Source organism: Gregarina niphandrodes (genome assembly GCF_000223845.1).
Source record: "Gregarina niphandrodes unplaced genomic scaffold scaffold00039, whole genome shotgun sequence".
NCBI lineage: Eukaryota > Apicomplexa > Conoidasida > Eugregarinorida > Gregarinidae > Gregarina > Gregarina niphandrodes.
The window spans coordinates 110,857-123,347 of NW_011645808.1; the positions used below are offsets into that span (position 1 = coordinate 110,857).

General features: G+C 52.2%; 5 protein-coding genes across 5 annotated transcripts; 3 read left to right on the forward strand and 2 right to left on the reverse strand.

Annotated features, from left to right (window-relative positions):
* Positions 1 to 599: 599 nt before the first annotated feature.
* GNI_143510 (amine-terminal sedlin) lies at positions 600 to 1,186 on the reverse strand (the record flags this gene model as incomplete). Its single annotated transcript, XM_011134355.1, has 2 exons — positions 600 to 907; positions 1,018 to 1,186. 2 exons carry the CDS (start codon positions 1,184 to 1,186, stop codon positions 600 to 602), a joined length of 477 nt encoding a protein of 158 aa, XP_011132657.1.
* Positions 1,187 to 1,197: 11 nt separating this feature from the next.
* On the forward strand, positions 1,198 to 2,168 carry GNI_143520 (putative RNA-binding protein; the record flags this gene model as incomplete). The annotated part of the gene is made up of 3 exons (XM_011134356.1): positions 1,198 to 1,377; positions 1,542 to 1,838; positions 2,121 to 2,168. 3 exons carry the CDS (start codon positions 1,198 to 1,200, stop codon positions 2,166 to 2,168), a joined length of 525 nt encoding a protein of 174 aa, XP_011132658.1.
* A 209-nt stretch (positions 2,169 to 2,377) lies between these two features.
* On the reverse strand, positions 2,378 to 5,403 carry GNI_143530 (hypothetical protein; the record flags this gene model as incomplete). Its single annotated transcript, XM_011134357.1, has 3 exons — positions 2,378 to 3,201; positions 3,288 to 5,135; positions 5,244 to 5,403. 3 exons carry the CDS (start codon positions 5,401 to 5,403, stop codon positions 2,378 to 2,380), a joined length of 2,832 nt encoding a protein of 943 aa, XP_011132659.1.
* Positions 5,404 to 5,821: 418 nt separating this feature from the next.
* On the forward strand, positions 5,822 to 6,373 carry GNI_143540 (hypothetical protein; the record flags this gene model as incomplete). Its single annotated transcript, XM_011134358.1, has 1 exon — positions 5,822 to 6,373. The coding sequence occupies one exon, from the start codon at positions 5,822 to 5,824 to the stop codon at positions 6,371 to 6,373; it is 552 nt and encodes a 183-aa protein (XP_011132660.1).
* Positions 6,374 to 6,649: 276 nt separating this feature from the next.
* GNI_143550 (putative transmembrane protein) lies at positions 6,650 to 12,481 on the forward strand (the record flags this gene model as incomplete). Its single annotated transcript, XM_011134359.1, has 1 exon — positions 6,650 to 12,481. The coding sequence occupies one exon, from the start codon at positions 6,650 to 6,652 to the stop codon at positions 12,479 to 12,481; it is 5,832 nt and encodes a 1,943-aa protein (XP_011132661.1).
* Positions 12,482 to 12,491: the final 10 nt, after the last annotated feature.

Below are 12,491 nucleotides of genomic sequence, written 5' to 3' on the forward strand. Positions count from 1 at the left end.
CCCTTTGAATGTACACTTACCCACCACCCCCCCCACTTACCCACCCCCCCACCCCCTTTTGAGCGTAATCTTGGGGACAAATCGTGGTGAAATTATTGGTCTTTTCCACAGATCGAGTTCACTGTCAGTTGCGATAATAATGGACCGAGCAATGAACAATTATATAAGGTACGCAGCACATTACGACACGTCAGTTGGGGGTTGATCATCATCACGGCAGGGACGGTACTGGCCCGGAACGAACCGTGATGTTTTACAGTTAGCTATCAAGTTGTGCGAAACGTCTGATGCTGCACTGGAGCGTGTGTTGACGGCTCTGGCGAGTGTATGTCAGTGTGGAATCAATGAAACGGACGTGAGTGCCATGCTGACGAATGCAGAAAATATACTGGGTGATACCACGAACAAATTGCTCAAGCTGCTGGAAGATAACCCCAGCTTCCAGCCGGCTTCTTCACCACTCGCGGCCGATATTTGACGGCTGTTGGTCACGCACGAGCTTGATGGTCACGAGTCTAGTTGTACTCAACTATCGTATCAGTGGTGGTTATCATCTGTCACTACCGGCTGGTAATCGCTTTTGGTAGTAGCTCAATATTTCAGCTGCAAAATGGCGTGGTGACTTTTTTCAACGGGACATTCTTACCCATGGTTTTATTGAATTTTGGCGTATCCAGAGTTGTGCCTTTGTAGAACGGATTCGCCACCGTGTGAGCATACAATGCCGCCAAGCACTTGAAGAATTTTCTGACTTCGGTCATGTTGAATTCTTGCTGTTCAAATACACCCACAATCCTCAGCTTGGTAGAAGACACATAAGCGAACGTCATTAAGAAGGCCGGAGTACAACAAGAAAATGAGCCGAGAAAACATTCGTTGGCTGCGTCCTTTTGCGCTTGCTTTGCCACTACAGAACAAACATGATCGATACAGAACAAACATACATCGCGTAGTAACATAAGAAGGTAACATAAGGGATTTACTCCCCGAGCCCCCTTCTTAGTGTGTGTAGCGTACATGTGAGTTCAATCAAGTCGAGCGTTTCATACGCAGCCAGGTCGCACTCGAGCGTGTCCACTTCGTCGGCACGTTGTAGTTGACCGTTGTGGATGTGGCAGGAATAGAGCGGCTGATTTTGGGGGTTGAGAAATGCAATGTACTTGAGCCTTGCCGTGGCTATGGCCATCAAATTTAATTATGTCCTCTGCCCATAGTCAGATACAGAAAATTAATGACCTAATCACACTGCAACTGAAGGACCCCCTTGGACCCAGCTTCCACGACTCATATAAGGACAGCTGCTACATCTTTGTTGGCGGTCTTGATATTCGTATGACGGAAGGAGATGTTATGATTGTGTTTTCCCAGTGGGGTGAAGTAAGCCACTCAAGCGTGCGTGCGTTCGTAACACTCAAGCGTGCGTGCGTTCGTAACACTCAAGCGTGCGTGCGTTCGTAACACTCAAGCGTGCGTGCGTTCGTAACACTCAAGCGTGCGTTCGTAACACACATCATAGCCAACACACATGTGCAGCTGTGTAGATAGTAGATATCAACTTGATCCGCGACCGCGAGACTGGGGAGCCCAAAGGTTTCGGATTTCTGGCGTATGAGGACCAGCGGTCGACAGTGCTCGCTGTCGACAATGGTAACGGGATGCGTTTGCTAAACCGTACCCTGAAAGTGGACCATGTGAGGAACTACGCCGTGTTTCTCAAGGGAGAAGGCGCTGAGCAGGAAGCCCGCACCAGGGAACAATCTTCGCCTGAAAACGAGCTAAAAAACGAGGTCAAAAACGAGGTCAAAGAAGAACGAGGTCAAGAGCTCAGGGACAAGGAGGTGAAATCTGGGAAGAAGGAAGCAGACCGAACTCACCCAGTCCAGCCGTTCGATCGAGTTAGGACATTCAACCCAGACGGGACCTCCCACGTGAAGGAAGAGAGATACGGGAGAGAGAGATCTGGGAGAGAATGGGGTGGGCGACCGCAGGATGGCCACAGGCGGGACAGTTGGGATGGATCTCGGAGAGGAGGTTGGGCCAGCCGGCAGGACGAACGCATTTGGAGGAACTCGCCCCCGCAACTACCGCAAAGTTCCCTCGCCCGCCGTCGTAGACCGTAGTCGGTGCAGCGCGGCCATCGCGCGATCGCTAACCAACATAGTTATTGACGGAGGGGGGGGGGAACTGACCGAGGGGGGGGGCTGACCGAGGAGGACGGATAGGATACGTGGCGGGGCTATCGTAAATTTCCTTGCCAGGCAACCCCTTGCCACGGGGTCGACGAATATGTAACATGTGTGTGTGTCGCGGAATACGTGACAAACGTGTGTGACCAACAAGCGTGTGCACACATGCCACGCGCGTGTCAAGTGTATGCTTACGAAATGCGAGTATCACTGACGGCTTTGACGAGTGCGTTGGCGAGCTTGTGGTTGGCGCCGGGGGGCAGTTTGGTGGGGTCTTCGGCGGCGAGTGCAAGGAGGGCTTCTTTTTGTCCGGTGGTGGCCGCTGGTGAATAGACGAGGAGAGGTTCGAGCAGGGTCTCGGCAAGGCGTTCATCAGGGCCACGGGCGAGGTGGATGTTGCAGCAGAGTCTTTCGGCGAGTCGTAGGATACAGACGGGCGCGCATTTGCGCACGGCTGCGATGGAATCGGTGAGGCGCTCCTGGAGTACTTGGATTAGAGGGCGTGGGTTGTCTGCGGCAGTAGCAAGGCCCGTGGTTTGGAGGAGAACATCAACGTGCGGAATTTCGGCCAACACGTGAAGAGCTGCGACTCGAACCCGCCACCAACAGATTTGGACCGATTGGATTTCGGGACAAGGCTGGAACATGGAGACGGCTTCCAAACAACACTGCAATCCCGCGTAAATGTGCGGGATAAGCAGCGAATCAAGCACCCTCGGGATCACTGTATGTCGCGCCTCCGCTATTGCCGCCGCCGCACCCGTCGGGAGCAGGGTCCGTTGGCCGTAGACACCTCGCGTAAAAGGGAACAAGTCCGCGCCCCTCCGCCATTCGGAAGGTCCGGGCGCCGACGGCAACTCGACGCTCAGCAGGCGAAATGCGCCCACCGTCGACACCACGATGTGCCAGTTCCGGTCCGCCAGACACTCCACTAAAATCGGCCGGAGGTGCTCGTTGTAAACCGCCACTTCCTTAATCAACATAAGCATCTGCACACATACCATCGCCGCCTGCACTGCAAAACACACTGTGTGCTGCGTGTGTGTGTCCACACGTGAGTGTGTGTCCACACGTGAGTGTGTGTGTGTGACCGAAGCGTACATTTGCACTGCATGAGGTCGAATTGGAAGCCGGTTTTGATTTGGTCAACGAGTAGTTCGATGAGTGGTTGATTGAGGCCGGTGCGGCCTTTGAGTTCGTACGTGTAAGTGCGTTTGTAGTCTGAGGTGCGTCCGTGCGTTTTAGAAGCCATGACGAGCGAGACCGGGCTGTGTGCGAGACAGAAGGCGTTCAGTGCGAGGCAATGTAGCATCAGTTCGGCGTAGCAAGGGTTATCGACAACGAAGACGTCTTCAGCTAAGAAACATCGGGCGTCTTCAACAGTGGAGTAGTTCAGCACCAAATCAACAAGGAGCGGTAACAGTGAGACCATAGATACCCTCAAGATCCCCTCCACCTCTTTCAACCGCTTCAGGTAACTCCACACCCACTGACTCACGATTGAACAGTAATCTCGCACACTGCTTTCCGACTTGGGTGATCGTCCCGCTCTAATCGAACGTGACGAACTGTCTCGTGTGTATCTCGGCCGGATTAACGGCAATTGCAACTCACTCACAACGCGACCCAAGTCGAACACGTGGTATGGATGCGACCCTCGGGGCCACTGGAACTCACATTCCGCGCCGCACCGCGCACAAGCCGCACTGCGCACTGTGCCGCCGGATAAATCTCTGCCACTCCCCGCCGTGGCACTGGCAGCGGAATGTTCGCAGTGCGCGCAGGAGGCAGCTCCGCTGCCGTCTCCACTCCCACCGCCGTTTCCGCTCCCACTGACGCTTCCATTTCCGGCTCCAGCCAGTGCGCTGAGAGTCGGGTGATGGCGCGCGAAGTCCTGTTCGTCGAGGTGTGGAAGGACATGGCGGTTGAAAAGGTGCACGAGAAGAGTGAGGAGGACTTGCACTCCGATTCGGCAATCGTCGGGTACCAGCTCCTTTTTGAAGTAGAAGTCGGGAATGCGGCAAAGCAGGCGTTCAACGGAGGTGAAGGCGAGATCATTTTCATCCAGAGCGTCTTGGCAACTATCAGCAAATTGTCCAATGTACCCCTGCACCAACTCCTCGTCTCGCAACCAACCTGCGATCAACACCGGCGCCGTCACTCCTAACTCACGCTTCACCACCGTGTACGCCGGCTCTTCCTCAAAATAACGGAACCAACGGCGCGTCAACAAACTCTTTGCGCGCGCCACCGCCTCCTCCGCCGCCGTGCCCTTCCCTATGTGATCCGTTCCAGGACGCTCCGTTCCCCCCTTCACTTCACCCTTCACTTCGGGATTCAGTTCTTTGGTGAGATCCGCGTTCAGCTTCAGCTCCGTCTTTAAGTCGAAGAGCAACCCCAGCAACAGCGCGATTAGGCGAATGTTAGCCGCCTTCTCCACTGCACCCTCCATCGCACGACTCCCACCCGCCAGGTCTCGTTCCGCTCGTGCTAACATCAACTCAAGTAACGGCGATCCCACCAACTCTGCACCTGACGCCACTGCGATCCGCTCTAATCCACGTAGCGCCGCCTCCCGAGTCCCGACGTCTGCCGACTTGCTGATCGCCAACAAGATCTTCAACACCGGGCCGCACTCCGATATCGGAATCGGGTCCGGTACCAACATGCTTACACCCACCGCCAAATTCCCCTTTATCTCATCCGTATACCCCATCGCCTGGATGCATCGACTTATGACCTGCGGACCCGTAGGCAGCGACGCCAACTCCGACAACGCTAGACAACTTAACTTCTTGAAGTGATCAATGTACGGCAATGCATTTGTTTCGTCCGATATCGTGGCAATCGTCGGAGGAGTCACCATCATCCCGTCACCCTGGATCTCAGCCGCAGTTGCGTCAAACACCATTGGAACAATGCTGATATTGGCCGGGATATTCACCAAATCTGCGTCGAGTCGATTTCACACACCGTGTCGATTTCACACACTGTGTCGATTTCACACACTGTGTCGATTTCACACACCGTGTCGATTTCACACACTGTGTCGATTACCTTCAATATAGGGGAGCAGTTCATTCACCACGCGGTGTCGGCCCAAGGCATCTGCAACAGTTTTGATGTTCTTGCTTGCTTCCAGTCTGTGGGCAGGAGAGTCAGTAAACCGGCGTAGCGATACGAGGTAAGTGGTGAGGGAGTCAGGAGTGTTAGACATGACACATAATGTTCCCAGTAAAAAATTTGTGAGTATGGTGAAGGGCACGAGTACCCCGGAGAGGAAGATGGTGGACGAGACGAGTCCTTCATCCAACTCGCCTGTTTGTGGTCGTCTGGCGTGTTGTTTGCCATTGTTCCGGAAGCACAAGAAACGGAGCGGTAAAAGCGTGAAGTTTCTATTATCGGAAAGCGCGTCACCTCTGCGTCCGTCAGGTAAGTCGGCGAGTCGACGATCGAAGAGATCTCCGTCGAAGAAGTCGTTTTATTCGGCAGTGTCGGTGATAAGTCGTTTAGGGTCTGACTCGGAGCCGGGTTCTCCGGCCGGAGTAAGTTCGCGGGCGAGTACAGAGGACGGGTGTGTGTGTCCTTGTGGGTTTAGCGCACATTCGAGTTTGTTCGACCCATTAATGCCATTAATGGTACCGCCGAACGTGGAGGCGGGAAGTTTCGCGGAATTAGAGATCCAGGCACGTGCGATCTGCGGGCGATGGTTGACAGTGGTTGAGCGGAGCGACTCTCTGGATCCCCAGATGGTATACGTGGGAATCGGAAAGATGAAGCGGATGGTCATGAATCGGTTGGTGATTCCTCTGGGCGCTGAACTCGTTGACGGTGGGGAAACACTCAAGGTGTGGATCGAGACCCCTGTTGGCAACAAGATCACACACGCGTCACTTGTCGGCAAGGAAACCTTCGACGCAGACGGCGACCTGGGGGATTGGACGGCTAAGAGCTATGTCACGGACTACGCATGGATTAAGTTCTGTAACGGCAAGGAATTCCGAGCACTTCAAATGCAACGGGAAAACCCCAAGCTCGGAACCGCATTCGAGACCAAGGCCGTACTACCCGACAACGAATTCGGCAAAATACTACTCTACAACATCACCATACAACCACCCGCCGGCTCTAGCCAAAGCACCATTTCCGTGGACCGTGTTTACAAATACGAAGGACCCATCGCCTAATGGCGACCCCACGAAATTTGTAGTGGAGACCGCCGATGCACACAGTTGGCTAATGCACACCGTTGGCTAATGCACACCGTTGGCGTACATCGACTTGAGGCTTAGTTAGTTATTTTTCGCATATAGAATCAGTATACGAAATAGATCGTGAACGAACAATACATCGTGTCTTAACTAACCATCAGCCGACGAACGGACCGCGCCAGGCACGAGTGGTCTTGCCGTCAGTGAGTGATCGTAGTTGAATAAAATTTCTGAAGTTTTGGTGAGGGGCTCATGGTATCGGCTGTGCAGCGCGTCCTGGGCGCTCTAACGTGCATGAATGATCTGAGCGTGGTTCTGCAGAATACGACTTTGATTGACTTGCCGTTGCCTACGCCTGATGACCTAGATATATGTAGTGGTTTCGGCGAGCGAGCCAAGTTCTGTTTGGTACATCTGAGTTTGGATCCCGTGCCTGGTTCCGTGAGTGTCGGTTTGTGCATGCCACAGTCTTGTAGTATTGGCCGAGTCACCGACCTGCTTTCTACGTTGTGTGCTATCAGTTCGTGTAACGTGTTGCAACCCATCGATGATGTCAAGTCGAGCATGGACCTGGTCGGTACAGGTAACCGTAGCATTGTAGAAGCTTGCGGAGCTCTTCAGAAAATAGTGTGCGGTCCGATCGACCGCACGCAAATGGAGCATGACGTAGACTTCACTTGTGTCGCGGATGCACCCCAAGATCCTCCACGTATCGGCCGACGCTTGCTCGTTCATGACCCTCTGACCAATGCTAACGACTATGATCATGATGACTATGATCATGATGACTATGTTCATTATGATCATGATGGCTACGATGATAAAGACTACGATGTCAAAGAACTCGGATTGGATAATTTTTTGAAACGTCTCTCAGACCTTCTTGAAGACGATCCTGACAACGGCCAAGATGGAAGGGGTCCTGAGGATGATCGCCGAGACACGGGGAAGAAAGGTGATGAGAAGGATCGGGATGAGAAGGATCGGGATGAGAAGGATCGGGATGAGAAGGATCGGGATGAGAAGGATCGGGATGAGAAGGACAGGAATGATGCTAGTGATAACGATCAGATGTTCTTCGACGGGTTGAAGAATATGGCGGGTGAGATTGTCGCGGAGTTGGAACGACATTGGCGCGAGCTAAATGGCATGTGGGAACGGAGTGTCGATGCCTTGAGGAGTTTATTGTCTACAGTGTCAAAGGAGGTGTCGTCCGAGATGGAGGGTGGGCTAAAGGATTTCGGGCGGAGTTTCAGCGATGGTATGACCATGGCCCAGAATGACTTGGCGGATACGTTGGTACAGTTCGGGTCCGCCTTTAGAGACCTGATGCTGAATCGTACACTTGGACAATCGGAATTGCGCCAGGACCTGCAACATGTTGAAGAGAAATTGGTCCGGTATCGCAAACGTTTCGAACTCGATTACGCAAAGCTCCACGAACGAGTTGATGTTGCCCGCGAAAAGATCAAGGACAGTCCGGCCTACCACGACATAAATGGAGTTTTGAAGAAAATCGAAGACAAAGCGAAAAATCGTACCGAAGATGGAGCGGAAGAAATTAAACGCATATTCCATATTATTGATGATAATATCCGCAAGTGGATACATCGGGCGAATACCACGCTACAGACTCGAGAGGTCCGTCCCTCAGACCTCCTACCTCCACAAGCAAGAGTCAATTATCGGGAGTTATTGAGTCAATTATCGGAAGTTTTTGGCGAATTTGGTATCCCGGGATTCGATCCCGCGAAATTAGATGTCGAGAAGATAGAGTCCAATTTTATGACTGTCAAGCTGTCTACCACTACCGAGGCATCACAGGGCCCCGAACCAGGTTCCGATGGAGGAACTGTGAGGGATTCGGGCTCTGTGAGGGATTCGGGCTCTGCGGCGAAATGGCTTCGTAGTCAATTAAACTTGTTGGAAGACTTTTTGACTGGCATCGGTTTAGGCGACGTGTCCGAGCAGGTCCAACATGGGCTGGAGGCGGCTCGCAGCCGACTGGTGGAGTGGCGTAAGGAGGTGGATCGAGGCGTGGAGGTCACGCGGCATGAGGCGATGGAAATCATCGCAGAGGCAGAAGCAGAAGTGGCGAAGATTTTAAGCCGGGTTAAGAAGGAGGCCGATGAGGCTCGAGATCATGCGGCTGCCAAGAAGGGAACTCCGAGTCCGTCGTCGAAAAAGACTGTTGGGGGGATTCATCAAGAAGAGCGGATGACGGAGCATGAAGAAGCGAGTACTAGCGAGGAAGTTACAACCGCAGAGGGTAGCACGACCAGTGAGGGCAGCCCTTCTTCGGCCGGTGAAACCAGCTCGACCGGCGCCGATGAGAATGTGGTTGCCGAATGGTTTGAGAAGGAGCTTACTAGGTTGTTAGAAAGCGTGAAGAAATTAGCTAGTGGTGTGAAGGAACAATGGGAAGGTGACCTGGACAGGATACGTCGAGTCATCTCTCTTTGGCTCGACAATTTCGAACGAGGAATGGACATAGCCCGGAAGGATGCTGAAAGAATAATATCGGACCTTCAACACAACATCGCTGAATGGGTTAAAGAGCACTCAGATCATCCTCTGAATCGCGGCGGCGATACGGCCGGTCACGATGACCTGCTTGATTTTAATGAGGTATCCAACCATGGGGTTGACGACGATGAGGGGATTGATGATGAGGGGATTGATGATGAGGGGATTGACGATGAGGAGATTGATGATGAGGAGATTGATGATGACGAGGGACCGTTGGTGGAGTGGTTACAAGACCAGTTCGAGTCGTTGGAGTCCGAGGTGAATGAAATAGGCAAGGAGAATCTTCCGAAGACTTGGAGTCACGATATCCGCCGATTCCAGGCGAACGTAGATCACCTTAAAAAAAATATAATGCGGAAACTGACTCGATCAGAGATGAAGTTAAGTCCAGTTCGTCAACCCGATGTAAGGCAGGTAATTCGGAAAATGATCGAGAAAGTGAGACTGGATTTACGAGAGTGGGCGAAGAAAGATTTGACGTCGAAACAACAAGAGCGCCTCAAACGTATCATGCATAAACGAATCCCCGAATTCCAAATAATGGTTGTTGACGGAGGAGCAGTTGACGAAGGAGTTATTGATGAAGGGGAAACAACCGAAGACCCTAAAGAGGAGTTGAGTTCATGGTTGGAACGAGAGCTCAACCATCTAAATCGTCAGCTTAAAAATCCACGTATTGAAGAAATACGTAGACGATTCCAAGTTGAATTCGATAAGTTCAGAGGCGAGATTGACCGCATTATTCGTGGAATGCAACGCGAAGTTCGAGATATTGATGTGAAGGATCCCAAAACAGTTTTTGAAGATTTGCAAACACGTGTGCGCGATTTGCAAATACGTTTGCGTGACTGGTTCAGCTCTCATTTGAGCTTGGAAGATGACGTTTGGACTACCGAGGAATGGACTACCGATGAATGGACAAGTGAAGCTGAAAGTGAGGAACGTTTACGGTCGCAAATTGAGTCGTTAAAGCTCCATGTGCGGAGGCTTATCGATTTGTGGAAGAATCGTAAAGACGTCGATGAGGAATGGGAAAAGGTGTTGGATGACTTGCAAAAGATTGAGTCCATTGTGGAAGAGCGGGGTCACGAGGAGTTTGAAAAGTTGTTGTTAACTGCGAAGCAGACCATAGCGAACTGGCTACATCATGGGAACAATGTGACGGATGTGGAGCGGAGTGCATCTGTATTGCTGAACAGATTCATGCAGCTGTCAGGCGACTGTGATCGGGTGCTCAGCCGTGAGAGAAGGAGCCGTGATGACGACGATGGACAGGACGAAGTAGTGCGTAAGGACGAAGTAGTGCGTAAGGATGTGGAATTGAGTGGGAAGAGAAATTTGGAGAGTGCATTGAACGGTGCTTTGAGGGCGGCTCAGCAGTTGATGGGTGATTTGGTTTCGATGTCTGCGAAGGACGTATTGGACTTGGTGACCAATAACATGATTAAGAGAGACTTGCGCAAGTTGGATCGTCGAGTAAGTGCATTGGCAGGTAGTGTAAGTTCCCAGATGGGTATGGACTGGTCTGAGTTGAAGAAGGACTTTGAGACGAGTTTGAACAAAATCCGAAGTTTCATTACAGATCGTGGGGCTGCCGAGATAACGAAAGAGCTAGATGCTTTGAAGGATCGAATCCAGCTGTTGGCAAAGCGTCTTGAAAGATTCGTTCAGAATATTCTAGAGGAATTATCCAGAATTAGTCCGACGACTACCCCCGCCCCGACGACTTATTATCGTGCTCAAGTTCGAGCAGGGCCATCTACAAACCACTCGGTAGCAGACGACTTGTTTATAGAGAATCCCTCTGAGACTAGAGATATCTTTGGGGATGACCTAAAGAAGGCTTGGAGTCAAATTGTCGCGAGGATCGGGCGTCAGGTTGGCGAGAACGGACGGCATGCAGTTGACTTGTTGCATCATTTGGGTCGTGATGATTTGTTGGTGCAAAGTCTACGAAGGGATGATTTGGAGGAATTGGCTCAGGGTCTTACATCGGAGATACTGGCTCGTGTGCCAAGGCCTCGGCATCTGGGTGTGCTCCCTATATCGGAAAGATCGCAGGTGGCAAACAACTGGCCCGTGGCTGATAGCAGTTGGATTGAGAAGGTGGTGGCGAATGTGAGTTTTGCAGCGGACTTGCTAGGACACCTGCACCCGCGGTTGGCGCTTCCGGTCTACGATGCTCGTACTCCGTATTTGACGCGTTCGGAAACGATGCGAAGTGTACTAGAATGTGGTCCAGCATCATATCGGAAACCTCAATCGTTGTTATATTCGGGACACTTTGTTCAAAGTGTTGGCGATTTCGACTCATGTGCACGGGACCCGGCACTGAACTATTGCTTGGTTAAGGGTTCAGGTATCATCGGTCAGGGTCGATGCGTGGCACAGGGGTGTACACCTGAACGCATTAACCAAGTGACCGACTTTTTGTGCGACTGGCTCGCTCATGGTCGTACATGTTTCGAACTTGCAACTGTGGTCCCGCCTGATTATTGTCTCTTCTCCACTCTTGCGGGCTGTGGACTTCTCACCTCAATTCCTGACGCGGCGAATATGGACGTGCTCTCGCTTGTCCGATTAAGACGGAAACATCCACATGCTGACGGTTGGTGGACATCAGATACCTGGTGGACGAATGCGACCTCCGGGTTCGTGGCCACACAGGTTCTGGATGAATTGCGTGCCCTTCTTGGTGCCGCACAATTGGCACCAGGCACGGACGCGGCTAAGCGAGCTCTCATGTACAATCGAGAACGAAACATCACCCAGGTCGCGACTGAAGTGGGCTTCCCGCGACTGGCTACCTTCTGCCAAAGCTCGGAACCTTACTGGACGCCACGTGTCTGGGGTGTGATAGCCCTTTTGTGTTTCCTCTTTGTGGTCGCACCTCTTCTGGGTACTCGACATAGTCTACGCGGCGGTCCACTTGATCTACTGGTGAACTACCGACGTTGGCAGAACCAAGCACGGAAAGCGAGTCGGCTTCCCACGGCAGCACTTAACGGAATGCGCGTACTCTCATTGTATTGGATCGTCCTCGGCCACACACTCGCCTCTGTATTCTCCGCAAATTTGCTTCAGAATTATGACGAATTACTAGACATCGTACACTCCCCTAGCATGCAAGGCGTCTTCGGCGGTGTCTTCGCCGTGGATTCCTTCTTCTGCTTCTCTGGCTTCCTCCTGGGTCTGAAAGGTTGGGAATTAGCACGAAATACACGCTCTAAGATACGCCTATTACACCAAGTGCTGGTAACCACCTTTAAACGATGGCTCCGACTCTCACCCGCCTACTATCTCACACTCCTCGTCTACATTGTGGTCCTACCCAACATGGTCAAAGCACCGTTCTACCCAGCCTTCTCCGACGGGATCCTTAATGGAGTCGGAGGTTCCGGCGGTTGCACACGCACCTGGCTCAACCACGTGCTCTACATCGACAACCTCTACCCCTCCGACCAACTAGACTTCTGCATGGGCTGGTCCTGGTACCTCTCCAATGATCTACAGCTCTCCTTACTCGGCAGCCTCCTCATCGCCATCAAAGCGTAAGCTCAACCCC